The sequence below is a fragment of the Carassius carassius genome, chromosome 47 (assembly GCF_963082965.1).
Source record: "Carassius carassius chromosome 47, fCarCar2.1, whole genome shotgun sequence".
Taxonomy (NCBI): domain Eukaryota; kingdom Metazoa; phylum Chordata; class Actinopteri; order Cypriniformes; family Cyprinidae; genus Carassius; species Carassius carassius.
In genome coordinates, this window is record NC_081801.1 from 13,114,527 (window position 1) to 13,131,839 (window position 17,313).

The window sequence follows — 17,313 nt, forward strand, 5'->3', positions numbered from 1 at the left end:
TCTAATGATATAAAACAATCTTGAGTTTGAGAGATAACTATGCAAATATTTTGTGACTACAATATTTATTTTACTGTAGAACGGAGTCTTAAGTTGTCTCATCATTTAAAAGTTTAAGGTCAGTAAGATTTAATAATAATAATAACAAGAATAATAATAATAATAATTAATAAGGATGCATTGCACTAATCAAAACTGACATTTTTTTCAGACATTCTGACATTTATGTTATTTAAAAAAACTATTTAAAATAAATGAAGTTCTTTTGAATTTACTTTTTTTTCACCAGAGATTTTTTCAAATTTTCCACAAAAATATTATGCTGCACAACTGTTACTTAATCCCCAAATCAGCATATTATAATGATTTCTGAAAGATCATAAGAAAATTAAGCTTTGCAATCACAGGATTAAATGACATTTTAAAATACATGAAAGTAAACAGTTATACAGTTATTTTATTTGTTAATAATATTTTATAATATTACTTTTAACTGTAGTTTTGATCAAATAAATGCAGTCTTATTGAGCATAAGCTCATAACCAACCCCAAACTTCTGAATGAAAAATATATACATAAATATAACAAGTAAACACCATGAATAACATATTATTTGGTCAATCAACTGCATGTACAGAATTGTGCGATATCACAGGCAATGAAGGGAAAAAACAACCAATGTTGTGAAAAACCACTATTAATTCATTTGAGCAAAAAAGCATGAACAACAGCATTATTTATATTCTTTATATTGTATAAACAACATCTAAAGCAAAGTGTATAAATAATACTGTAAAAAGAGATTCAGTTGCATGTGACTCACAAACCACAGTCTCTTATTAGTGAAGACTCCAGCCAACCGCAGCATGCTGGAGAACGAGAGGGAGCGGTGCTCCGAAACGAACACTTTGAAGAAATCCACCGCTCCATCTTATCGCTTAGCAAAGTGCCAGGGTCTATTTTTAGACCCTGTGTGGAGCTGAGGGACGGGATGATGGGTGGAGTTCACCAGAAAGAAGTGTAGAGTTGAGAAAAGAACAGAAGGGAGTCGTGAGGATGGAGGACAGGAATGCTAAGGCAAAGAAAAGGAAGAGGAGGAGGAAAGAAAAAAAATGTAGGCAATCTTAATGCATGGAGTAGACCTGCAATGCCGGCAGACGTCCAACGGGGCCGCCATCGCCCATGCTAACAGCCTGCCGGAGTGTCTGCAGGTGATGTCACTGCAGAGAAGAGGGCTTCCACACAGGATGATGTCATCCCTTTAAATTCCCCCCTCCTTTTTTCTCACTTACTGTCAAATACACTTTCCCTGCGTCTCTACTCGCTACACACATGGGCGGCCAGGCTATGTGCCAGCGGATAAAACTGTTTCAGAGGACAGGTGAAAATTCCTGCAGTCTGGGCTTTCTGCTATGATGTAATCCCTTTCCGCCACTTCAACCGTGCCAAGCTGGTCCGACACAGGCTTCCTCCGAGAGAGGGAATCTGAAATGTCTGTTGCCTTGGATACCACAGCCACTTCTGCAGCGTTCATTCCCATCGCTATTTACTGCAAATGTAACATGTTTTTTTTGCTTTTTTCAACAATGTCTAGAAACCCGTGTTCTTTGCATCAGTCTGTCTGTGTGGAGGACGTGAGCCGTGACTGAGTGATCTGCTAGCTTACTGACTCAAGGTCACTGTTTCAATTCTGTTTCAGACTCCGGGGACAGAAGGCCATTCCAATCTCTCGGTTGCCAATAGAAAGTATCAGCCTGCCCAACAGTGGCATTTGAAGCTAATACACCCTCGTGCCCATGTATTGAGATGGAATATGCCAGGAGACTAAAGTAACCCTTTCATCAATTACAAAAGATCACTCTGATGCCCAAGATGAAAAGGCATAATGCGCTGATGAAGGATGTTTTCATGCTCAATCCAGTGAGAGTGAGACCACTGTCATAGATTCAGGATGAAGGAGAATTCCTCTATTATGTCATGTATGACATAACGGAATACAATTGGCAATTGGGAATCACTACTTCATCTAAAAAAGGATTTGTTACAGTGAATGGCTGTCATTGTTTCATAAGTACTACAGGACATCATCATTTAGTATAAATTCAGTAAATTACCTATATCAAGAAGTCTTAAATCATTTGCATTAGTGTTTTGAATTGATGTATGTATGAATTTGATTTACAACAATTGGAAGAAAGTCTATTTTATCTTCACTTTGTTGTTTAATTTAATTTGTTTAATTATTATTATTTGTTTTCATTTAATTATTTTCTTGATTCATTCATTTACAACAAATTGGAAAATTGACAAATGAATACTTTATTCTTTTAATTCAACAATTTATTTATTTGTTGGTTCATTTATTCCACTATTTATTATTTACAACAAATTGGAAGAACATTTATTTGAAATTTGTGAAATTGTGTACAAACGCCAGATGTTCTTAGTTTTAGAAGCAGTATGGTTTGGGTCATTCTAAAATCATACTGGACAACATACATGATGATCATATTCAACAAAACAGAAGTTTTTCAGATTTTTGAACCCACTGTATGTTCAGCAGGATATATTGACAAGAAGTAAAAATATCAAATCGATTGTATTCTGGTGGTTTCTCGCCTACATACTGCAGTTGTAGTTCAGCATCTGAATTTGTAGGGGCACCAGAAAAGGTCAAATGTTTTCAGATGAAAGACAGATGTAGTGTTTCTAAGATCTAGTTGTGTATCAGTAGACTGACTCACAATGCACTATCAGGTACGCTGATGCAGAAGGTGGGCGCCCAAGGCTGTTACTCGGGCTGCAGGTATATTTCCCAGCATCCTCAGGCTTCACCTGGGAGATGATGAGTGAACCGTCGATCAGAATACTCACTCTGCGCTTTAGATCACTGGAGAGAGAGAAAGAAAGATTGACAAAGAAGAATCGAAAGGGAAAGTTGAATTAGCATCAGTAGTAATGATTAACACAGTTTACACTACTTACAGGACATTATTGGCACAAAGCCCGTTGCTTATACATACACTACCGTTCAAAAACTTGGGGTCGGTAAGATTTTTAAAAAGAAATTAACACTTTTATTCAGCAAGGACACATTAAATTGATCAAAATGATAGTGAAGACATTTATAATGTTATAAAAGATTTATATTTCAAATAAATGCTGTTCTGTTGAAATGTCATTTATCCTGAAAAAAAAAAAAGTTTCCAGAAGCCTATTAAGTAGCACAACTGTTTTCAAAATTGATATTGATGCACCAAATCAGCATATTATAATAGTTTCTGAAATATAGTGTGACACTGAGTAATGGCTGCTGAACATTCAGCTTGGGTAACACAGAAAAAAAAAGAAGAAAAAAAAAGTTTTTTAAAATTATAGTAATATTTCACAATTTTAACTGTTATTTTATACTAAATAAACACAACCCTTGTGAGCCTAAGAGACATCTAATACATAAAAAATAATCTTACTGACCCCAAACCTTTGAACAGTAGTGTGCAGTATTTTTATGTTCCACTAACTGGAACAACATAGTTTGTAAATAATGATTTTTTTAAAAAGCTATCCCTATGTATGCCTGTGTCAATTAATTTAAAATAAGATAATAAAGCACAATTCAAAGCTTGATGAATTACAGTCTACTCTTTCAACAAGAACAGATGGGCTGTCCGGGACAGAGATCAGTGGACAAAAAATAAAAACAAAAAAACGCTCCAGTGGACATAATGCTTGCGTGGCTTCTATTCTTGCCTGTGCTTCCACCTGTCCTGCTGCACAGAGCCTCTGTTAGAAAAGAAAAACCATAATAACCTTTTTCTATAGAGTGAGAGGCCACCCATGAGGGTGTCTTGGATGGCTCAGTGCACCACTTCTTCTAATCAGTGCTAGCGGAGCGTATGATGACACAAGTGCTATGTGTACTATGTGTCTCTATGTTTACAAGACTATCATGCTGTTACCTTAGAAACATGCTATTGCTTAAGTCAAATGAAATCAATTGGTCTTCATATGAGGTGTTGCTTTCTCTTTAAAACATTCCTAATTAGTCACTTAGAAGGCCTCAAAGTATTTCAGTCCGTCAGAATGTTCATGAAGGGGTTCACAGGGAAAGTGAGACGCAAATGAGACCATGACGTGACTGACACATGCACGCAATGCAAACACAAGTGAGAAACACATAACAAACTGTCACAGTGAACTTTGATTGTAACACTTTTTTTCTGTTTAAAATTTTTTTCCCCTATGATTTCAGTTGTAAGGGGCTCGCGCTTGGCACTAAATTAATCTTTTTTTTTTTAAATCTAAATAATGTTTAGATCTGTTTATCAATGGATGAACACTACCAAATAATCAAATTATCAAAAAAATTCTTAGAAAAACTGTTTTCTAAGAAGAAAATTTCTGTCACAGAGTATAAAAATAAAAAAAATAATTGTGACATTTCATCTCACAGTTATGTTTTTCGTTTTTCGTTAAAACATTTTGTTTACTATGAAAATGTCACAACACAAAGGTTTACAAAAGGTTTAACCAAAGCCTAAAACAGTTTCACAATGGCCATAGTCCCTAAAACTCACTGATGCCTCAATGATGATGATGAAAATACATGGACTCTGACAAACTCCACATGGACACAGGACAGTGGGGGTATGGTACAGTAATGAACCCGATCATAACTTTACTTCTTGAAGTAGACATTATCTTCCTCCCAGAACCAGCTGTACGTTAGGTTGCCAGGATATGCCTCAGCCTGACAAGTGAAGAATGCATCCTGGGATATGTTTACGGTTATGTTCTCTGGTGGTGAAACAATAAATGGGGGTCCTGAAATAGAAAAGAGACACATAATAAATCAGCATTACATATCAGGATGTGTCACAACCTATTGGAGCGTATAGCAATCTTCAAGTCCCCTTTAAGGTTAAAAACAATAGTACTGGAGAAAGATTTCATGTAAAAGTTTCTAATAATATATATTTGCATTCTGTCATTTGTATTCAACAGCTGTTAGACAATGTCAGTTGATTGTGGAGTGAATCATATAATATTGGATTCATCAATATTTCATTTACAGTAGTGTACATGCTGAATACCGACTGATATCATACGGAATGAGTTAATAGAGATTTAAATGAGGTTAATAATGTAGGTTCTACTCAGCTGTACCGTACATATTTGGATCAGCTATCATTTGAATATCATTGGCCAAGATGATAAGATTTCTACCCAGTGTGACAATCTGCAACGGCCTACCCACAGATCTCACTCTACCGCCCACTGTGGGCATCGTTTCAGTTGGCAGTGCCAGTGTAAAGAGAGGGCTCTTCTGTGGAGAAAGCCTGCAGAGAGCTCCCCGTGCAGGCACGGACTCTACAGATGCTCTCCATCCTGCTCGACAACACACACACATAACACTTCAAAAACAAACCCGCTAGACCGCCAACGTGTCTACAAATCAATGTTTCTGCAACTTGCCTCTTTTATGTCTCAGCTGTTGATTTTTATTTAAACTAACGGATTTTTTTTTGTTTAGTGAATATCTATATGATACTAAAATGGCAATTCTTTCACTCAGTTTTGCATTCATTTATTTTTAATACTTCTCAACTGAATTTTATGTATTAATTTTATTGTTTGACCCTTGACATCTTCAAATGTGTGCTAAAGTAGCCTAGACTAGTACAGAAATTTCCTGAAAACCTTCTTGGTCTGGTCCACAGTTGTTAAGTCATTATAATAAGAAAGTTTCTCATTATCATGAATTACAGAATTTAATTTCTTTACCCAACTATGGCAGAAACAGGTTTCAATACTAAAGCACACCTTCACCAACACCAAATCGTTATTGATTGTGCTATTATACAGGATATCATTTAGCGTTATAGATATTACAATTAAATGGCAGGTATTACAGTGATTCACTTTTAAACCATTCAGTACAGTGGGTGAAAAAGAAATTTAAAAGAAGCAGTTTTAGAAAAAATGGAATGTCATTTTATGACTGCATTGATTCTGATTCTGGTTTGACGGGACAAAAATAGGAAGGAGTGCTTTATTGTTTATTGTCTAGAGGTGTGAATAAGGTGAATAAAAAACACTGTTGCCGAAATCCGCCACTGAAATCTAATCTTAATCTTTTGACAGCTCTTATATCTGTATAAAAATCTTAACAAGTAAAGTAAATCATATTTATGATTATGGGTAGGCCACAGCCACTCATTTTTTTTTTATTAATACACACGCACACACAAAAAACATTACAAATAGACAATAAAAGTTATAAATCCATTGCGTTACTGGGTTAAATGCTAATATGGCATGCTAAAAGCAGCAGACAGAACAGATAGGGAACCCAACTGGAAAAAGCTTCTTTGGCAACACTATGGTGAAAAAACTCTTGTCAGTGAACCCATTACTGCTTTATACTGTACCAGACAACCAACATATGGAGTCCAATTATCTCTGTAGCTCTCCAGCATGGGTGCCATGCAGCATGCAGCTTTGCAAGCATGACTGTACACACATACACAGACACACAGTGGACTGTTCAGACACACCGCACAGCACTCTGACAGCATGATAGTGATGTCATTCAATCCATACGAACAATAGTGTCATGAGGAAACAGTTTAGGTCAGATATGGTGCTACCTTGGACGAGTAGGCGTGTGGTATGGACGGCCTCTCCCTGCTCGCTGTACGCTCGGCATGTGTACGCTCCCCTGTCCTCACGGCTGATGGAAACAATCGTCAGGCTGCCATCACTCACCTATGGAGAGACGTCACAGAATCACCTAATGAGATACATATTCTCAATCATCTCATTAACATAAAGAAAATGGAATCACACTAACCAAAACAAAAACAGACATTCCAACACAGAACGCACATTTCAAAGTAGAATAACTGGCTGTAGCATTGTTTTTCTGAGATACAAGTGTCAACTTTGCATGTTTCCTAAATGTCTGCAAACATTTTTATGCTTCAGTATTTTATGCATTAGTACAGTCAAAAAATACATACATCACCTTTTAAAATTACATAATTAAATTATTTTTATTTATTTATTTATTTTGATTCAGTGCATATACTGGAAAACAAGACAAAAAAAAATACTGATTAAGAAAATGACTTTGTTTCAGGGAAAGTGAGTTTCTCTGAAACTTAAATATATATATATATATATATATATATATATATATATATATATATATATATATATATATATATATATATATATATTTTTTTTTTTAACAAAGATTTAACAATCTTTCATAAGTCAATATAAATCTCCCTTTTGCTCTTTAAACAGCTCAGGAGGGTTTTTTAAAGTCAACAGTAGCGCCTTAAGTCTTAAACAACTTCTTATTTATCTCTGTGACAGATTTAGCTTTTTTCTTATATGAACACATAGATCAGTAGAAATTATGTGATGGGGGAACCATGCTCAGCAATGGCTCCCACAATACATCCATTTTTCCTGCTGCCATACCCACAGCTATGTTTCTTTACATTCAACACATGTATCATGACAGGGGCCACTCTTACAAGCTTAAAAACACTTCTCAATTTGACAAAACAAATTGTCTCAAACACAGTATAAACACAAGTGCTTTGCAGTGAAATCGCTGTGAACCGGAGACAGAGACTGCATAGAAGAGATCAAACAAACCAGACCACCCCAACAGAGACTTAAAGATCAATATGCATCTCTCTTTCTGTGCCCACACAAGGGTTATTTGCATTTTACCAATTGCAAAGTAGTTCTTGTGTTTATCTAATATGCTCTGGATTTTCTTGGATAGATAGGCTGTGCCATGTGGACCGATGGGGGTTTAGTGTTTTTATTCAACATTTTAGAAATTAGGATCCAAAAGCATAATTTACAGTGGGGACAGTTTAAGTAATGGCTAATTTTGTCCCCAGTACTTTATTAAATAGCTGGGATGCATCCAATTCAGAGGAAGCATCTACATTTGTTATTTATTTATTAGCTCTATTTAATTATGTAGTAGTAGTAATAATAATAATAATAATACACAAATAATTGATTAATTTTAAAGATTTTTTTTAAAGATTTAAAAAATTATTTGAGGATAAACTAATCATTAATCATGAGCTAAGCCTTTTGTGCAACTAATGATCCCGCCCATATATTATTCTGATGTTTTCTTTTGCTTTTAATAAAATACTAGGCCAGCCTGCTCTGTGACTTGTCTTTATTCTGAAATAATATAAAACATGCAAGTCATAATTCATTAATAGGGTCTTTATGAACTCTAAAGCTCTTTTCAAGCTTGCTGGTTCGGTTTCGCAGTCATCTTTTCAGCACAAGGCCACGTTTATGAGAGAGTGTTTCTGTTCGTTTTGGCCTTGAATCATGCACATGCTCTCAGAGAGTGAAGTGAATAATTGATTTACTCTGTACAAGAGTGTGTGTTTTGTGGCAGAGGGGCAGGTAAGGGGCGGGATGCTGATCCTTACTATATATGATTTATCAGTGCCTGTTATTGCAAAGGGAAAAAAATGTCTCTCTTTGTAATTTATCATCAAAATAACTTTTCTTCTCAGCTGACATCATTTAAGTTGCTATCTATCTAACAATAGATAAAAAAATAATAATAATTCTAGCATTAACATTAGAACAAGTCAAGAAGCTTAAGGGTCAAAATGTCAAAAAGCCTCCACAAAAGTGAATGGCAACTGTTTCAGGACTCAGGAGACAGATGAGTGTAGACATGATAAAGTAAAGTAAAGCCTTCGCTGAGGGGGCTGTCTGATGAATTATTCAGCTTTCCATCAGACGGTGTAATAGCAAGACCTACTAGCAAGCATCATCATTAAAGTTCATGCAATATCAAGCATGTGTGACTTTCTCCTTAGAAGACTTACACACACCTTGAGGCAAATATTTGTTTTACTTTGTTTTTTGATTTGAAAAATCCCAAATAATGTGCACCGATGAGAGCCACTGTTGTTATTGTTAAACGGCAACAGTTTGAGATTCCACTGTGGATCCCAGACTTCATAATTACACTAATTACACAGACAGAGATGCACGGCCAGGCTACAGCAGACCCAACAACAACACATGTCTAATAAACACCACTTCAGAATAAATAAAAATAAAAAACATTACTATGATTGACACAAATTATTTAGCATTATTCAAAGACTCCATTCCACCTTCCATTCATAAATAACCCTGATATTGGCTAAATGAATCCACAGCTATATCTTTGAAGGAGTCACTTGAAAAAAAGTGTTCCTTTGTTCAACCTCTGAAATATGTCACATTATGGAAGTAAAACAGGTTGTAAATTGAAACTCATGACTTTAAGAAACATTATTCAGTAAAGTATTCAAGCACCAGTGTGTAGTCTTCAAATATTTTCTGCTTCAAATCAAAGTTTTGGACATTCTTCTACTCACCTCGCTCGATTGTTTTGTTCGTGGCTTATTTCACAATTTTTTTTTGAAGAATCTCTATAGGAAAGATACTTCTGGAACCAAGTGTGCTAAAAAAAAATTAAATTAAATTTGGGACAGCTCTGATGTACTTTATGGAGCTAATATGACAAAATGAGGTGTGGAAACACTGATTTAGGATGGGGATTCCCCTCTTTTAAAGACTCTTAAAAGAGGTGAGTCTGTACAAACCTACCACATCATTATGCTTCAAACACATCCAGCAAAAAAGCTAAGCAATTGTAACCAGAAGCTGTCCTCTTTCCTCTGTAAATAACATCAGAGATCTAATCAGTTAAAACAACGCTCTATTTTGACTGAGGAAAGAGCTTGGCATCATTCAAATTAACAAGCAACGAATACCGTTGTTCCTCTCCTGATGTTATCTCACCTTACTTCAAAAGTGTTCAGTCACTGAGCAAAGCTCGTCGCTGACAGGCTGTCATTTCTCTGCTGTGTGTGAAGAGATGGAGATCTCTCTATGGGCTCTTGTAAATCAAACTCTTTTCAGGGAGAGAACTGAGCCATCCATTCCTGTAAGAGTCTCTGTGTTCAGTCTTCAGTGAGCAGACGGTTTATATGCAGGAAGCGTTTGATGGTTAGGTTCAGTATGTTTTGATGAGCCACAATCAATGGATCGCTTGTGAGAAAAGAGCTCGACTAAAAAGACTAAAAGTCTGTTTTATATCACAGACGGCTCAATTGATGAAATATAAAATACTTCACTCAAGTCGAGAAATTCCACTAGTATTGAAATACTAGGATGGTTTATTTTGTTCTTAATTACATACCTGTAGCACTGTTAACACACCAGGCCCAAGGAACGCCTCTATGACACATGAGCACAGTTAAAATGAGCACAGTTACAGCACCGAGATGGACAGAGGGATAGTGCTAAATGATTAGGGAATATGACAGGATTGAGGGGGATTAATTAGCTCTTCCTACAGGCTGTGCAATTAGCATATTAAAACTGCTGCTTGATTTCTTCAATCTGACAGAGGAAGTTTAAAACATACAGCAGGGAAACTCAAAATGTTTTCATTAAAGGCACTTTAAGTGCTGTGGCATTCTCTCTGCATGTCACTTGTTGGCAGTTTAGACACAGAAGCAGAAAATTAATTGTGCTGGTGGCCCACTGATAACCTCATGGAGGGCTGGATTTTTTGGGCCGTGACGATGGTAAATCGGACAGAGGATGAGAGGAAGAAATAAAGAGACAAAGCCAAAGTCAAAGTGCATTTGACCTCTCATTTTTATCTATACTTTACTTGAGTAATTATTTTTCAGCCGACTTTTTACTTCTACTCGTTACAATTTTAAGCATGTATCTATACTTTCTACTCCTTACATTTTAAAAATAGCTTCATTACTGCTATTTCATTTCAGCTTGTTTTCATTCCGCACCTGCACATGAGACAAATCACATCACACTCCAGCAAGGACGTAGCCAGTGTTGGGTTCGTTTATCAAAAAATATATTTCTTAAAAGTAGGGTTGGGTATGGAACCGTTCTCCGAATGCCTCAAAGTCAGTCGCCTTAAATTTCATATGAAACCGGTGTCAGACCGGTCTCCTCCCCGTCTTTCAGCGTGCTCTTCAATCCGCAGACCACAGCGGACTCATACAGAGACAGAGGACACAAGGTATGTGTTTATCGATAGATTGTTAGAATATCTGTATCTGTGCAGTTCTTTGTCATAAATACAGTTTACAAAAGGTCACGAGGGAGCAGTGGGTTTCTAATCTACTGTAAAAATTTTGTGATGAGCGCTTGTCACTGCTCATCACACCACAGCTGTTTCCTCCAGCGAAAATCGAGCTCTTAACACATTTAAACGCATACTTTAATTACACTTATTTAAATATACTTAATTTAATCATACGTACTTTATACATACACTACTGTGCAAAAGTCTTAGGCACGTTAGTATGTTCACTAAAAAGAATGGTGTTCGGCCAGTTATTTATATATTTTGCTGTAGTGTGTAAGTAGAAAATATCAGTTTACATTTCCAAACATTCATTTTGCCGTCATCAGACAGCTTTTGCATTCAAAATCGCACTAGATTATTATTAAAATTAATGGCAAACTGATATTTCCTACTGACATACTACAGCAAAAGATATAAGTAACTGGTTTAAAACCCTTTTTTGGGGTGAAAATACTAATGTGCCCAAGACTTTTGCACAGTACTGTATTTTAAAAAATGACATTATTGCTACTTTGTAAAGAATGAGCATACAGTAATCCACAGAGCTGATTAAAGACAGTGACAGACAGCACTCATCTTAACTAAATATCAGAGTGAGTGACAGAGAAACAGTAAAAAACATTATGTGTGGTTTTGTATTAAATAATGACCCAGATTGTGAAATACATTTATTAGCTTTAGATTAAGGGAAGCACAACTTGGGAAATGAGAGCATCCAAGGTGAAAGCTATGGATTTATTTTAATACAGGAAGCTATCAATCAAGAAGGTATCAGGATTATTTTTCATTTTTATTTTTTGATTAATCACTTGGATTAATCATTCATTTTGACAGCACTATAATGTTTATTGTAAATAGACAACCATACAAGAGTAATTGTTACTAAGCCTGCACTAATGTTCTTGTCCATTGCCCTCGCAGATTCCTGCAGCTAAGCTTGGATGTACATTTACATTCCATTAAAGGTTATTGATGACATGCCTCTGAAGTTTGACTTTTTGCACCATAACAATGCTTATACTGTAGGCAACTAGTCATCATATCTCTAGTTCTTTAATGTATTTGCATTGTACTAAAGTACGTTTATTTTCAATGGGCATATATGCGGCTGAAACAGGTAGCCTAGTGCATCCCAAATTTTTCAACATGAACATTTTAATACAACATTATAGTCATTATGGCCTATGGCCTTTAGAAAAATAAAATGTTTATTTGAGGAGGTGGGGTAGTGCACAATAGGCCCCTGTGGTGCGGCATAAGCTTTTGTTCTTAATGGCGTTTTTTTTCCTTACATTACTTTTACTTTTATAATTTAAGCAGTTTTTTAAACCAGTACTTTTACACTTTTACTTGAGTAAAAAGCTTGAGTTGGTACTTCAACTTCTACAAAAGTCTTTTTAAACCCTAGTATCTATACTTCTACTTGAGTAATGAATATTTTGCAACCAGTCCTCCAACCAATACGCTCATATAGGTCGATTATCCAAACCCCTGAAATACGACCCATCAGAGCGTATACTACAATTGTTTTCACATTATTTTCATATTAATGTTTTGTACTCTTTTATTTGCGCTACAATTTGGGTTTTGTGTAGCTCAGTTGGCAGAGTATTGCATTATACGACTACAACCCGAATTCCGGAAAAGTTGGGACGTTTTTTAAATTTTAATAAAATGAAAACTAAAGGAATTTCAAATCACATGAGCCAATATTTTATTCACAATAGAACATAGATAACGTAGCAAATGTTTAAACTGAGAAATTTTACACTTTTATCCACTTAATTAGCTCATTTAAAATTTAATGCCTGCTACAGGTCTCAAAAAAGTTGGCACGGGGGCAACAAATGGCTAAAAAAGCAAGCAGTTTTGAAAAGATTCAGCTGGGAGAACATCTAGTTAATTGATATCAGGTCTGTAACATGATTAGCTATAAAAGCTGTGTCTTAGAGAAGCAGAGTCTCTCAGAAGTAAAGGTGGGCAGAGGCTCTCCAATCTGTGAAAGACTGTGTAAAAAAATTGTGGAAAACTTTAAAAACAATGTTCCTCAACGTCAAATTGCAAAGGCTTTGCAAATCTCATCATCTACAGTGCATAACATCATCAAAAGATTCAGAGAAACTGGAGAAATCTCTGTGCGTAAGGGACAAGGCCGGAGACCTTTATTGGATGCCTGTGGTCTTCGGGCTCTCAGACGACACTGCATCACTCATCGGCATGATTGTGTCAATGACATTACTAAATGGGCCCAGGAATACTTTCAGAAACCACTGTCGGTAAACACAATCCGCCGTGCCATCAGCAGATGCCAACTAAAGCTCTATCATGCAAAAAGGAAGCCATATGTGAACATGGTCCAGAAGCGCCGTCGTGTCCTGTGGGCCAAGGCTCATTTAAAATGGACTATTTCAAAGTGGAATAGTGTTTTATGGTCAGACGAGTCCAAATTTGACATTCTTGTTGGAATTCACGGACGCCGGGTCCTCCGGGCTAAAGAGGAGGGAGACCTTCCAGCATGTTATCAGCGTTCAGTTCAAAAGCCAGCATCTCTGATGGTATGGGGGTGCATAAGTGCATATGGTATGGGTAGCTTGCATGTTTTGGAAGGCTCTGTGAATGCTGAAAGGTATATAAAGGTTTTAGAGCAACATATGCTTCCCTCCAAACAACGTCTATTTCAGGGAAGGCCTTGTTTATTTCAGCAGGACAATGCAAAACCACATACTGCAGCTATAACAACAGCATGGCTTCGTCGTAGAAGAGTCCGGGTGCTAACCTGGCCTGCCTGCAGTCCAGATCTTTCACCTATAGAGAACATTTGGCGCATCATTAAACGAAAAATACGTCAAAGACGACCACGAACTCTTCAGCAGCTGGAAATCTATATAAGGCAAGAATGGGACCAAATTCCAACAGCAAAACTCCAGCAACTCATAGCCTCAATGCCCAGACGTCTTCAAACTGTTTTGAAAAGAAAAGGAGATGCTACACCATGGTAAACATGCCCTGTCCCAACTATTTTGAGACCTGTAGCAGAAATCAAAATTGAAATGAGCTCATTTTGTGCATAAAATTGTAAACTTTCTCAGTTTAAACATTTGCTATGTTATCTATGTTCTATTGTGAATAAAATATTGGCTCATGTGATTTGAAAGTCTTTTAGTTTTCATTTTATTAAAATTTAAAAAACGTCCCAACTTTTCCGGAATTCGGGTTGTATATGTAATCATGCGATCATGGGTTCGATCCCAAAGAACGCACATGCTCATAAAATGTATATGCCCTATAAATAATATTTTTGCATGGTTTCTGTGTAGGGGTAGGTTTAGGGGTGGGGTTAGGTGTGGTCATTCGAGCGAATAAGCCACCTAGTAAAATATGTACAAATTACTGTGAGATCGGTGTAAAAAGTCCACACGTTGGACTTATTAAAAAATATTTCCATTTTACTTATAAGCGCTTTAAAACTCACTGAAAAAAACAAGCACAAAATCATTCATTCTAAGGAAACAGGGCAACACCGCATATGACATATTTAGTATTGAGCAACATGTACTGTCCCGATGAAGGCCAGAGTGGTCTACACCTCTATCTCATGCCAATCATAACAGAGGGTCAGATACAGGGAGAAAAATAAATAACAGCTGTTTTCAGTACAAGAAACTGTATTTTTTTTTAGGGACATCAGGGAGACAAACACAGTTAATATTCATAAATGTTATATGTGTTTGCTCACCTTATACTTGCTGCTGTCCTGTACGGGGTCTCCCTCCCTGAGCCAGCTGACTGAAGGTTTGGGATTCCCGAAGGCCGTGCAGCTTAGAGTGATGCTGCCCCCCTCTTTGGCCTCCACATACTGCGGCGGCGTGTCCGTGAAAGTTGGGGGAGCTGTGACACAGAGAAAGGATGTAAAAATTCCCTGTCTGTTCTCTATTATTCCCTGAAATTAATCAGCCTGGCGATATCAAGGCAGGTTCATTCGTAACAATATTATGTCCTATCATTTACGTGTCTTTTACAGACCCTGTTGAAGTATGACTCAAGGCAAGCCTCATCACTAATGGATCGAGCCATAGGAGTTCAGAAAGCCATCGTCACAGTTTAGCTAGCTTTTCAATGTATGAAAGGTTTGAAATGGTTCTGCTGCTAATGGTGGATGAACAGAGAACAGTTATGATTACTCTAAATAAATAAATATAACCATATAAATGCAAATCAATTAATAAAACGCACAGCAATTAAACATTAAGCCCTACACATTGATTTTAATTAATTTAATTAACATTTACATCACAAAAAACTTTGTATAAATTAGTTTTATTAAAATATTAAATACACTTAATTGCATGCATCTTTTTTTATTGTAACATAACTATTTGCATGTATACATACAGCAAAAAATAAATCATTAAGAAATTTCTATATACTGTTTTACAAACAAATCATACACAACACTGAAATTCATTGCTAGAAATTTATAAATATTTTATTAAAAGATTATATATAAATGTGTGTAGGTAATATTTACTATATACATGTGTGTGTGTGTCTTAAGAGTAAAATTTTCAAACCTGAGATTTATACAGCATCTGAAAACTTAATAAATAAGTTTTCCATTGATGTATGGTTTGTTAGGATCAGACAATATTTGGCTGAGATACAGCTATTTGAAAATCTGGAATCTGAGGGTGCAAAAAAATCTAAATACTGAGAAAATCACCTTTAAAGTTGTCCAAATGAATCCTAGCAATGCATATTACTAATCAAAAATTAAGTTTTGATATATTTATGGTAGGAAATTTAAAAAATATCTTTACGGAACATGATCTAATGATCTTAATGATTTTTGGCATAAAAGAAAAATTTATAATTTTTAACCCATACAATGTTTTTTTGTCTATTGCTAAAAATATACCCCAACGACTTAAGACTGGTTTTGTGGTCCATGTCACACACACACACACACACACACACACACACACGCACGCACACACGCACGCACGCACATATACATATATATATACATATATATATATATATATATATATATATATATACAATACATGTATTTTTTTTATATAAACTTAATGGAAAAACACTTAAATTGTTTTTTTTTATTATTATTATTATACAAATTATTGAATATATACAGCCTCATCTCTGACTGTCTTCATTTTTCCTAGTCACTGAAAGCAGCTAATTGATATGAACAACACATAATAAAAAAAAATTATATTACACATAATTACGTCTAATTTTATACGTCTACATGCATACGTGTGTACCAGTATATGTAAAAAATGCCCATATAACATGGAGTAAAGCAAGCATAAAGTGGCACCATACATGCTTTTTTGTGAGATTGTATGGTTTCAGTGTGCAGCTCAAATGCATATCCTGTGTTTGATAACTTGAAATGGGTTTTAGTTTTGTAACACTCGAGGGGCAATTATGTTGTGCTGTGTGATATTTTATTCAGAACCAGCAAATTATTAGTGACTTGTTGCATAATTGGTCATATTTCTTACTGTGTCTCCACAATTTTGTTTATTGCGTCTCTGTAACGGATATGCAGTTCATCGATTCATTGGTTCTGAACTAATGAATCACGGTTCATTGAATCTAAAACAATGCAAACCCAAAGCTTGTAGATTTTGAATTCAGGCATATAAACCCAACTCTCTCTAAACAAAATGCCTGGCTTGGCGCCAGCCTGGCTAGATTTAAATTATTTACGACACTCTGGATGAGAAATTCCACAGTCACGTGAGCAGCCTCAAAGGAGAAATGAAACACATTCCACAACACACACACACATAAGCACACACACACAAACAAACCTTTCTTAACGTTCTTTACCTTCGTCATTTTATTACTAAGATGTATTTTGATAGGGGTGTGTGTTGCATAAAGTGGTTAATCCTGTTATGCGAGGATTATAAATTGCTGACTTGTAAATTGGAAATGTTTTTGGAATTAATGTTCTCACTAAGAGTCATGATTCTGTAACTCTATCCCCCTGACCAGATCAGATTTAAATGTGTGTAATTCTGCATATGAATGTAACGTCGTGTTTCTATCAGTTATATATGTTATTTTTGGTATCTGTTTAATCGTCATGCTTTGACGGA

General features: G+C 35.8%; 2 protein-coding genes across 2 annotated transcripts in view; one reads left to right on the forward strand and one right to left on the reverse strand.

Annotated features, from left to right (window-relative positions):
* Positions 1-17,313, forward strand: part of LOC132130338 (junctional adhesion molecule 3B-like) — a 328,210-nt gene that overhangs the window by 154,226 nt on the left and 156,671 nt on the right. The window lies entirely within an intron of this gene.
* The window catches only part of LOC132130423 (protein turtle homolog B-like), a 109,353-nt gene that overhangs the window by 37,489 nt on the left and 54,551 nt on the right, over positions 1-17,313 (reverse strand). Inside the window, exons 4-7 of the mRNA XM_059542133.1 lie at positions 14,919-15,070; positions 6,651-6,768; positions 4,683-4,824; positions 2,745-2,890 (exon numbers count right to left, since the gene is read on the reverse strand). Of these exons, the coding sequence (XP_059398116.1) occupies positions 2,745-2,890; positions 4,683-4,824; positions 6,651-6,768; positions 14,919-15,070 (558 nt within the window). The remainder of the gene's footprint in view (positions 1-2,744; positions 2,891-4,682; positions 4,825-6,650; positions 6,769-14,918; positions 15,071-17,313) is intronic.